The sequence below is a fragment of the Phyllosticta citriasiana genome, assembly GCF_038021145.1.
Source record: "Phyllosticta citriasiana strain CBS 120426 chromosome Unknown IWZ02scaffold_2, whole genome shotgun sequence".
Classification (NCBI taxonomy): domain Eukaryota; kingdom Fungi; phylum Ascomycota; class Dothideomycetes; order Botryosphaeriales; family Phyllostictaceae; genus Phyllosticta; species Phyllosticta citriasiana.
This window is the reverse complement of record NW_027117279.1, coordinates 2069055-2077625: the sequence shown is the minus strand read 5'-3', so window position 1 is coordinate 2077625 and position 8571 is coordinate 2069055. Positions and strand designations below refer to the sequence as shown.

At 54.6% G+C, this 8571-nt stretch overlaps 2 protein-coding genes across 2 annotated transcripts; one reads left to right on the top strand and one right to left on the bottom strand.

Annotated features, from left to right (window-relative positions):
- Positions 1-1132: 1132 nt before the first annotated feature.
- IWZ02DRAFT_139955 (uncharacterized protein) lies at positions 1133-2598 on the top strand. Its single transcript, XM_066761738.1, has 3 exons — positions 1133-1616; positions 1709-1983; positions 2090-2598. The coding sequence occupies exons 1-3, from the start codon at positions 1447-1449 to the stop codon at positions 2197-2199; spliced, it is 555 nt and encodes a 184-aa protein (XP_066626426.1). The 5' UTR covers positions 1133-1446; the 3' UTR covers positions 2200-2598.
- Positions 2599-5285: 2687 nt separating this feature from the next.
- IWZ02DRAFT_139829 (putative peptidase family-domain-containing protein) lies at positions 5286-7723 on the bottom strand. The gene is made up of 3 exons (XM_066761737.1): positions 7600-7723; positions 5694-7549; positions 5286-5638 (listed from the first exon to the last, which is right to left on the bottom strand). Exons 1-3 carry the CDS (start codon positions 7684-7686, stop codon positions 5542-5544), a joined length of 2040 nt encoding a protein of 679 aa, XP_066626425.1. The 5' UTR covers positions 7687-7723; the 3' UTR covers positions 5286-5541.
- Positions 7724-8571: the final 848 nt, after the last annotated feature.

Genomic DNA, 8571 nt, shown 5'->3' with positions numbered 1-8571 from the left:
GAGAAGCCCGGCGCATGGGATTGCCCGGGTCATGGACAGGTGAGAGGTACAGCCAGGCACACAGGACGGACGGACGTGCCGCGAAGCCCAAGACGTCACGTCGCGCTGCTCGCTGCCGCTGGCCCCCGTTCTTTTCCTCTCTGCTTCTTGTCCCCGCGTCTTACTTTTCCTCAAACCTTTCCCTCTTCCTCTCACCACCTCTTCCCCCGGTCGTCGTCCGCTTCCTTGCCGGTGCATGCCTTGCCGTACCGCAACCCTAATCCACTGCGCCCTCGACCCGATTCTCCCCATCCTCCATCCTCCATCCTCCATCCTCCGTCCGCCCTTCTGCACGCCCGCTGCATCTCCAATTTTCGTCGACGTACCTGATGCTCCTCGCATGACTCTGCGCCCGCCGTCGGATCCGAAGCAATTGAAGCCCGTTCACGCTCGACGGCCGCGAACAAAGCACATCGAAAAATATCCAGCTGCAAGACGTTTCCCGCGCTCCACACCCAGCTGCAGCCCCACCACGCTCGATTGAAGGACTCGAGGACCGGTTGTTGCTGTGTCTCGCCCTGTGTCGCTGCTGTGCGACTGACGGGACAACCGCAGACGACCCAGCAGGGTACTGTGCAAGTGCGAATCATTCATTGCGCGCACCGCCGCGCTACCTGCCGTAGCTTCTGCGCCTCACTGCAGACTTCGCCCTGCGACCCGACGACTCCAAACCAAACAATCTGCCCGTGCGGAAACATTTTCTGGCACTCGCCCTCTTCTTCTTCTTCTTCTTCTTCTTCTTCTTCTTCTTCTTCTTCTTCTTCTTGCAACGGTCCCATCTGAGCTCAGCTTATTGTTTCCTGGAGCTATAGGGCAGCTAGCTAGGCCAGGCAAGGTAGCTTGGAGCTAGTGCCGCCGCGGCTTGCCTTGCACCCCCGAACCCACTCAAACCAGCCCAAGACAGAGCGAGAGACAGCTCTCAACGACCGCCGCGGCGACGACGACGATTCCCTCGCGCCCGTGACTGACAGACGGATAGCGTGCGCGCGACCGAGCCACGTGGGCCATTGCGCGCCCGAGAGAAACAACACCCGGCGGAAGGAGGAAGAAGCGTAACAATTATTATTTTTTGTTTGGGCCCGCCGCAATTCGAGAGTTCCCGCTAGCTTGGACCTCCTGCCGTACCTGTTTAGCCCGACCACACCACAGTCGCAACATTACAACGGCTGCACGACGACGTCGACGAGTGCGACGCCAGGAACCGGGCAACGCAGATACACACATATTTGCAAGCAAGCAGCCGGCGCGTGTTTATGAACTTTTTCCCACTGCAAAACTGCAAACGCGGATTAGTAGCGCAACAAGAGAAGAGAGGATTGAAGCTCCAAGCAGTCGGATCAGAATACCGTAAAGCTTCAGGAAGATATACAAAGATTGTAGGAGAGAAGCGAAGCACAACAAGGCAGAATGGCACGCTCCGTGGTCCGGCGCGCCGTCGTGGTGCGCGAAAAGTACTACTGGCCCAACCTGCAATTGGCCTTTTGGACCATCGTCATGCTAGCGACGGCGGGCGTCATTCTGGGCATCTTTGCCGAATTCATTCGCATACAGAACCAGTTGGGCGTGGGAATACCATGGTAAGCAAGCAAGCAGGGCCCCGTGCGCGGTAGCAATCACCATGCGGTGGTTTACCCGTGCGAACGGACAATGCTGACCCCAGGATCAACAGGCTCTTCCCCTTTGGCGTGACGGTGGGCGCGCTGCTGTACGTGTTCCTGATCCTCGAGATCCTGCTCATCATCGGGCGGCGGCTGGTTCCGGGCATCATGATTCTGGGCTCCGTCATCCTGCTCGTGCTCTTCGTCACGGGCGCCATCGACACGGGCATCCAGCTGTTTGGCAACGACGCAAACGTCAATGGCAACTGCGATCGCTTCGTCGACAATGATGAGCAGCGCGGCATCAGCGTCAATACGCTGGCTTGGTTGGAGCAGGATAGCATTTGTGAGTTTTTTTTTTGAGTTTTTTTTTTTTTCTGTCCTCCTTTCCCCTCTAATTCCTCCGTCACTTTTCCCTTCTGGTACCTATCTGACAACAGTGCGATCGACAGGCAGCAGCTGGGACGCCGCCTTCGCCTTTTGGATCATCGGCTCCGCTTTTTTCGTCTACATGATCATCATGGCATCCATGGTCAACCGCAACCAGTACGTCTACAGCTGAGCACGATGCGTGCTATCGACGAAGAAAGCTGGTCGGTGGGGAAGCTATCTAAGCACCTTGACTCGACCATACTTGACGTCATCTAAGCTGAGCTTTCTGTCACACAATCTTCGACTTGAGGGGGAAGCAAGAATTCACTCCTACGCATTACTCGCACGACACTTCTCCTCTCCTTTTCTCCACCTTCTGCCTGTCTTTCCCGCATCTTTTCCCTATTACTTGCTTTCTCCCAGTATATCCCTTGTTCGTTTATCCTTCCGCATTGATATTTCCTCGCACATATACACGATGGATGGATGGGTGGAATGGCTGGCTGGCTGGCTGGCTGGCTGGTGGGTTTTTGCTTGTTTTCGTTCTTTGCACCGCTATTCCTCCACCAGGTCACTTTAGTATGTGACTGGGAGACGGGACAACTGGGCGGCAGTAGCGCTATCTAGGTTGGGGCAGGGCGGGGCGAGGCGGTCAGGACAGTATTCGTGGGTGGTGTACTGAGTCTTTTCCGTCATCTTTGCACGATTTCCCGTTTGCTTCCTTGCTTGCTTTCTTGTCTCTCTTCCGAGAAGAGAGGGACGAGAGACAGACAGAGAGAGAGAGTGAGTGAGTGGGCGGGGGTCCGAATCACGTATCCACCCATCTTCCTCCATCACCATCGTTGTTGTACCACCAGCAGCAGCAGCAGCAGCAGCAGCAGGAGCTCCTTAGTTGTTGTAATAGTAGTTGTAGCACTTGATACCACTTTCCGTTCTTTTCCCTTTCTTCCCCCCTTTGCTGCTCTGCTTCTCCTTCGTTGTGTACGCATGTACGTAGCCTTCTTACACACCCCTCCGACCTATAATTTTCACTCTACCATCTCCTCCATATTGCAGACGTCTCTTTCCGTCGCTGTGCCTCTCGTCTGCACATTTCCCTGCTGTGTTGCGTGCGGTGCGTTCATCTTGCACTTCCATCGCTCGTGCTTGTTTTCTTTGCTCCACCTTGCTTTTTTTTTTTTTTTTCTCACCTTGCCTTTCCTTGCCTTGTTTTGCCTTGGCTCACTCATCTTCTTCTTCCTCTTCTTCTTCCTCTTCCTCTTCTTCTTCCTCTTCTTCTTCTTCTTCCTCCTTCTTTCGCGCCTTGCTCTCTCTCCGGCGGCGCTGCCGTTCCTTCAAGTTGAGCTGAGCTGAGCATATTCAACGGTTGATGGTGATTGAGGAGCCGCAGGTTAGGATGGGATAGGAGACAGAATGGATTAGGGTGGCCGCTACAATATGTGTTCGTGCGGACGTGTAATGTTGCCAAGTGAATCAGTCAGTGTGGTATCTACACTCACCGCTTCTCCACAGCTGAGTACAGCTGGCTCTTCATCTCGTCTCCATTCATAAGAGCATGGTTGATGAGTTGGAGATGACTCCGCAGATACTAATCATTTCTGCGCTACCTACCCAGCCATCCATCCAGCCATCCATCCATCCATCCATCCATCCATCCATCTACCCCATCCATTTGCACGGCTCAATCCACCTCATCCCGTCTCTCACGCACGCACGCGCGCACGCAGACACGATAAAATACAGCGCCTTATCCAAGCAAACGGCATTGCACTTCCTACATCAAGCACCGACGCAAAAACCACCCGAACAAAACAAAACTTCTCAACCAATCTCAGACAGAGAACGAGACACGGAAGCAGCCTGAGATGGACAGATTTGCGGATGGGTGTTGAAGTCTTGACCCCAGGGGAGGAGCATCAGCCGGCCAGCACACCATGACCACCATCCATCCATCTACAGACTGCTAGCACTCTAGTGACGATGAGCTAGCTGTGCACCGAAGAAGAAGAAGGAGGAGGAGGAGGAGGAGGAGGAGGAGGAGGAGGAGGAGGAGGAGGAGAAGACGATGCTGACGATAGTGATGCTCGAAACAAGGCCGATTGACGCATTCGTTCCGGCCGCGCTCGATCAGACTGGACAGGACAGGACGAAAGAGAGAGAAAAAGAAGAAGTGAAGACAGAACAAAAGGCCAAGACCGTCGGCAGCGGGTGTAGCCGGGACAGGCGCAACTGCCTCGTCAGTTCACTTGCTGTTTGCGCGAGACGAGCTGCTAGAGGGACGGAGAGGTTTGAGGCGAGACGAGGCGGGATGATGAGCAAGCATCACATACGCATTCCACCTTCCGTGTGCTTTACTATATGTGCGCACACACTAACACACTCTGTGAGTGACCAACTGACAGAATTACATCAGCGCAACTACAGACATCGCCACCCTCACCTACTTGCTCGCCCACGCCGCATGCCCCTTTATGCCCGCCGGACTGCTAAAAATGGCCTCCTCCATCTTACACCAAGCAAAAGAAATGAACAATCCCGTGTCTAACCCTCATTCTACCAAAAGGTCGGTTCATCGAGGTACCACGGCCGTCCGTCATCACATCAAAGCCAGACGAGACCGATCCATCAACACAAAGCCATGCCGACAGACAGCAGACGGTAGCCCGCACCATCCGAGGAAAGAAAGAAAAAAATTTAAACCCCTTGCTTTCCGGCCGACCGTCCATCCATCTAGGTGGTGGCCGGGACCCCACCCCTAACCAAGAATACAAATCAGGATTAAGAAAAAAAGAGGCATTCGCTCCCCCGGCAGTAACCAGCAGCCAGCCATCCGCATGCACCCAAGAAAAACGGGATGCGACTTTGCACCATACCTCCAACCCTCTTTCAACCCGTTTCAAAACCTTCTCTCCCTGATGAGATGACCACCAACAAAATATATGCGTCGAGGAAAAGGTTGAGAACATTAAGGGAGGAAGCGGCTCATGGGATGGATGAAAGGTTGAAGGTCGCTCTCAATCACGTAAGGGAGAATCGCCGCATGTTACCAACCACCACGAAAATCCCAAAGCCTCGAAAGATGACTGACCGAGGGGAAGGAGAAGGAAGAAAAAAGTCTGCCAAACAATCCGTCCCCAGTTCTCCAAAAGGTATCGTTTAGGAAAACTCCGACCAATAGTCAGTGAGGAAGAGGAACAGCAGTAGGGAGAAAGACACCACCATTAGCTGCGCCCTCTAGTGCGTAAAGTAAAAGGTTCCAAGGGAGAGCCTTATGAAGTCACAAATGCAACCTAGGAAGCCGAGGGGGCCGGACAGCAAGGAATGATGACCAGCAGCGCCCTTGCCCTTGCCCCGCACTCGAAAGGGACCAGAAGAGTGTTGGTTGGGGAACGATGATGTAGAAAAGCAGTAAACAGCAGGCCGCAGTGCGTCAAGGGAGAGTGCAGGCGTGCGCCCTTTTGACGGAGCTTTGTGGTATCTCTATGCAAGACAATGTAAAGGACAGGCTTTGGTGCGTTCATGAAGTCATTCTTCAGCGCGAGATGATGAGCGAGAAGCCGTCAAGCCATTGGCCGCAGGAGCCGGAAATCCCCGCAATCTCGTAGCCGCGAGGAGGAATGAGCGTGTGCCTAAGACGACGTTAGCCAGGCCAACAAGAAATGTAGGATCAAGAATCAAACTTACCCACTGCCTCCTGCAGGGTTCCCGTAAATTTCGCTCTTGCGGTTTCGGTTGGTCAGGATCTGAATGCCATCGATCCAGAGCCCGGCACGCAAGTAGAAGCCCATGAGTATCTCGCCCCGGACAGTGTCCAGCTTGAACTCGTCGCCGCCAGGCTTGCCTCCTCGCTTGCCGAACAGTTGGGTCGTGTCGTCGTTGTAGATGAATTCAAGACCATCCACGGCAAACCCGTGGTAGACCCTGATGGACATAAGGACCTTTTTTCTGTCTGGGCTCTTTTCCCACCAAGCGCTGTGGAGAATGAGGTCTTGGGACTCGGATCCTTCCAATTGCGAAAAGCCAAGTTTCGAGCCCGTCCACCCTTTCCGGCCGTCCGGGAGCTTGAGTCGGTTTTGCTTGGAATTCAGCTGCCCAATGTCGTCGACCACGTGCTTGCCGCCCCCACACGCGAAAATCTCAAGCTTGAGCGGCTTGTTTCTCTTGTCTGCGGGGAGCTTGGAACGCAATTCCTTCTCCGTCACAGAGACCAGGCGCGGACGAGTGTCGAGGTATTCGATCCAATGGTGACAAACGTCGTCGCCCTGTGGGTAGAGCTCGATCCAAGCCACACCAGTGTCCGCCGTTATCATGTTGCAGTGCTCGGCCTTCCAAAACTGGACGCTGTCGTCGGCGGACGGGCTAGGATCCGTGGGTTGGCGGAAGCAGGGATGGAATCGGAAACGAAGGCAGTCGAGCCGGTGCCAACCGCATTCGTCCTCCTTTTTGCAGACTCGCAGCCCTTGGGAGTTGGTGCGAGTGCAAAAGCCCTCTCGCGTGGTAAAGCTTCTGTTGAGCGTCACGTAGTCGCGCAACATGACGCCCGACTCCTGGTGGGGACAACCAAAGAGGTGACCAGTCTCGTGCAAATGCGCTCCGATGCCAATGTTGGCTGCCTCCCAGGTGGTTCCCGACTCATTGCAGTCGTTGGCGATGATGCTGGTGTCGGTCTTTGTGGAGTCGGTGAAGGCCGGCACGACCTCTTCCATGCTACCCGGATAATTTTGGAGCGCATGGGAGCCAAAAATGGCCAGGGAAACCTCGCCATCTCCACCACCAAGTGCCGCATGGCCGCGCACCACCTTCTGGTCTGGGTCCCAGTGCGTGTCGAGGAACATGCAAGATACGTACTGCTTTTGCGCTGGGGTGGGTTTGAAATACTTTTTTACAGCGTCCATGGCGATACCGAAAAGGGCTCCTTTGTCGGTGGCCGGTTCATGTTGCTGAGCAATGTTCAAATCGCGCAATTCTGCAACGGTCTTTTCAGACCTGATGATGTGAACCCTGGCTTCGTTGCGAAACTGGCCAGCCACGGTCTCGACATATGAAAGCGTGCTCGGCGACCATTCCTCGTCATATCGCCAGCAACGTCTTCCAAACCCGTTACGATGCATCTGCTCTGCCGTAAAAGCCTGCCACAAGTATGCGGCCATGCGGAACTTTCGAACCGCAGTATCCAGGCCATTGCCTTCGCGCTCAACTCGTTCGGGAACTGCATCGTATGTCCCGGGCGAGTCTCTTCCCAGGATGATGGCCAGGTGGAGAGGAGGAACCGAGTTTAAAGGAAGGTAGAAGAGTTCGATCCACGACGAGTGGGCTGGTATCGACGAGCTCGAGCCAGAAATTTTGGGAGACGTAAAGTCTAGCCGGAGCAAGTTCACGCCGGGCTCCAGGACAACCAGGCACTTGAAATGAGATTCCGACACAAACCAGGTCGTTGGTGGAAAGCTTTCCTTTTCGCAATGAAGGGTGACATGGCCGTCGAGGGCTTTTGAGTCTGGATCTCCAATGGTACCGGATATGAGGACGATTTTTTGGTGGACCTGAATAATGAATCAACTAATGCGACGGCTTTGGCAGAAGAGCTATTCACTTTGGCTCTGTTCTCGATCGAGGTAATTCTCGGAGCAAAAGGCGACGTAGGTTGGTATCTCGGCGGCAAAGGCGGAGGAGACGTCATGCCGTTACCTCCCTGTTGAAAAAGATGTCTTAGTCTTGGAGGAGGCGGTCGTGGCGCATCAAGTACTCACGTAGGAACTGTTGCGATGGCCGTTTGTGGTAATGGGTCTGACAGGAAGCGGCGGGACGGGAGTTGGACCGCCATTTACGAGCTTGGAGGAAGTAAACGAGTTTTCCGAAGGTAACGAAGGGGGTGGCGTAGTTTGCTGCTGATAAACGGAAGAAAGGGTCGACGACGACTTGCTGGTGGGAATTGAAGTGCCGGAGCCATTTTGGTCGTTGGAAGATCGGTCGCTGGAGCGAAAGCTTCTGACAGACCTCCGGCGTAAGTCCTTGAGAAACGAAGGCATGGTGACAGCGGGCGCCAAGGTGTAAGCGTTGCGGAGCGGTGCGCTGTTGCAACAGGGGTGGCCAGACAGAATTTGGCAAGACTGGAACTGGAAAAAGGATGTGTGATGCTGAACGAGCGAGTGGCTTGGGCGATGAGGAGGAGAGGAGAAGGAGAGGAGGGAGACGGGAGGCGAGGTGACGGGGTGACGCGAATACGCTCTCGTTGATAAGATGGGGAACGACGCTGCGCTCAGCGAACGACAAAGGCCGGCATGCAGCGCGGTCGCAGCGGGTCAGAGTAGATAGGTCGGGAGAGGTAGAGGAGAGAGGTTGAGGAGGAGAAAAAAGAGCGGGAGTCAAAAAGTTGGACAAGGCAAGGCAGGCAGACAGCACTGAGGGAACCGATTACGAGCCAGGACATTGATGCATCTATCTGGCTGGCTGGCTGGCTGCGGCGGTGATCTGCAGAGGTGGTGCATTACTACAACGGCCCGCAATCCACAGCGACTGGGGCCATATTTGCTCAGCCACCACAACATGGCGATTCTGTATGGCA

Coding starts and splice junctions, on each gene's coding strand:
- IWZ02DRAFT_139955 (XM_066761738.1), top strand. CDS start 1,447: ATGGCACGCTCCGTGGTCCGGCGCGCCGTCGTGGTGCGCGAAAAGTAC. Junction 1,617..1,708: donor TTGGGCGTGGGAATACCATG/GTAAGCAAGCAA, acceptor CAGGATCAACAG/GCTCTTCCCCTTTGGCGTGA. Junction 1,984..2,089: donor GTTGGAGCAGGATAGCATTT/GTGAGTTTTTTT, acceptor TGCGATCGACAG/GCAGCAGCTGGGACGCCGCC.
- IWZ02DRAFT_139829 (XM_066761737.1), bottom strand. CDS start 7,686: ATGACGTCTCCTCCGCCTTTGCCGCCGAGATACCAACCTACGTCGCCT. Junction 7,550..7,599: donor CGATCGAGAACAGAGCCAAA/GTGAATAGCTCT, acceptor TTCATTATTCAG/GTCCACCAAAAAATCGTCCT. Junction 5,639..5,693: donor AACCCTGCAGGAGGCAGTGG/GTAAGTTTGATT, acceptor ACGTCGTCTTAG/GCACACGCTCATTCCTCCTC.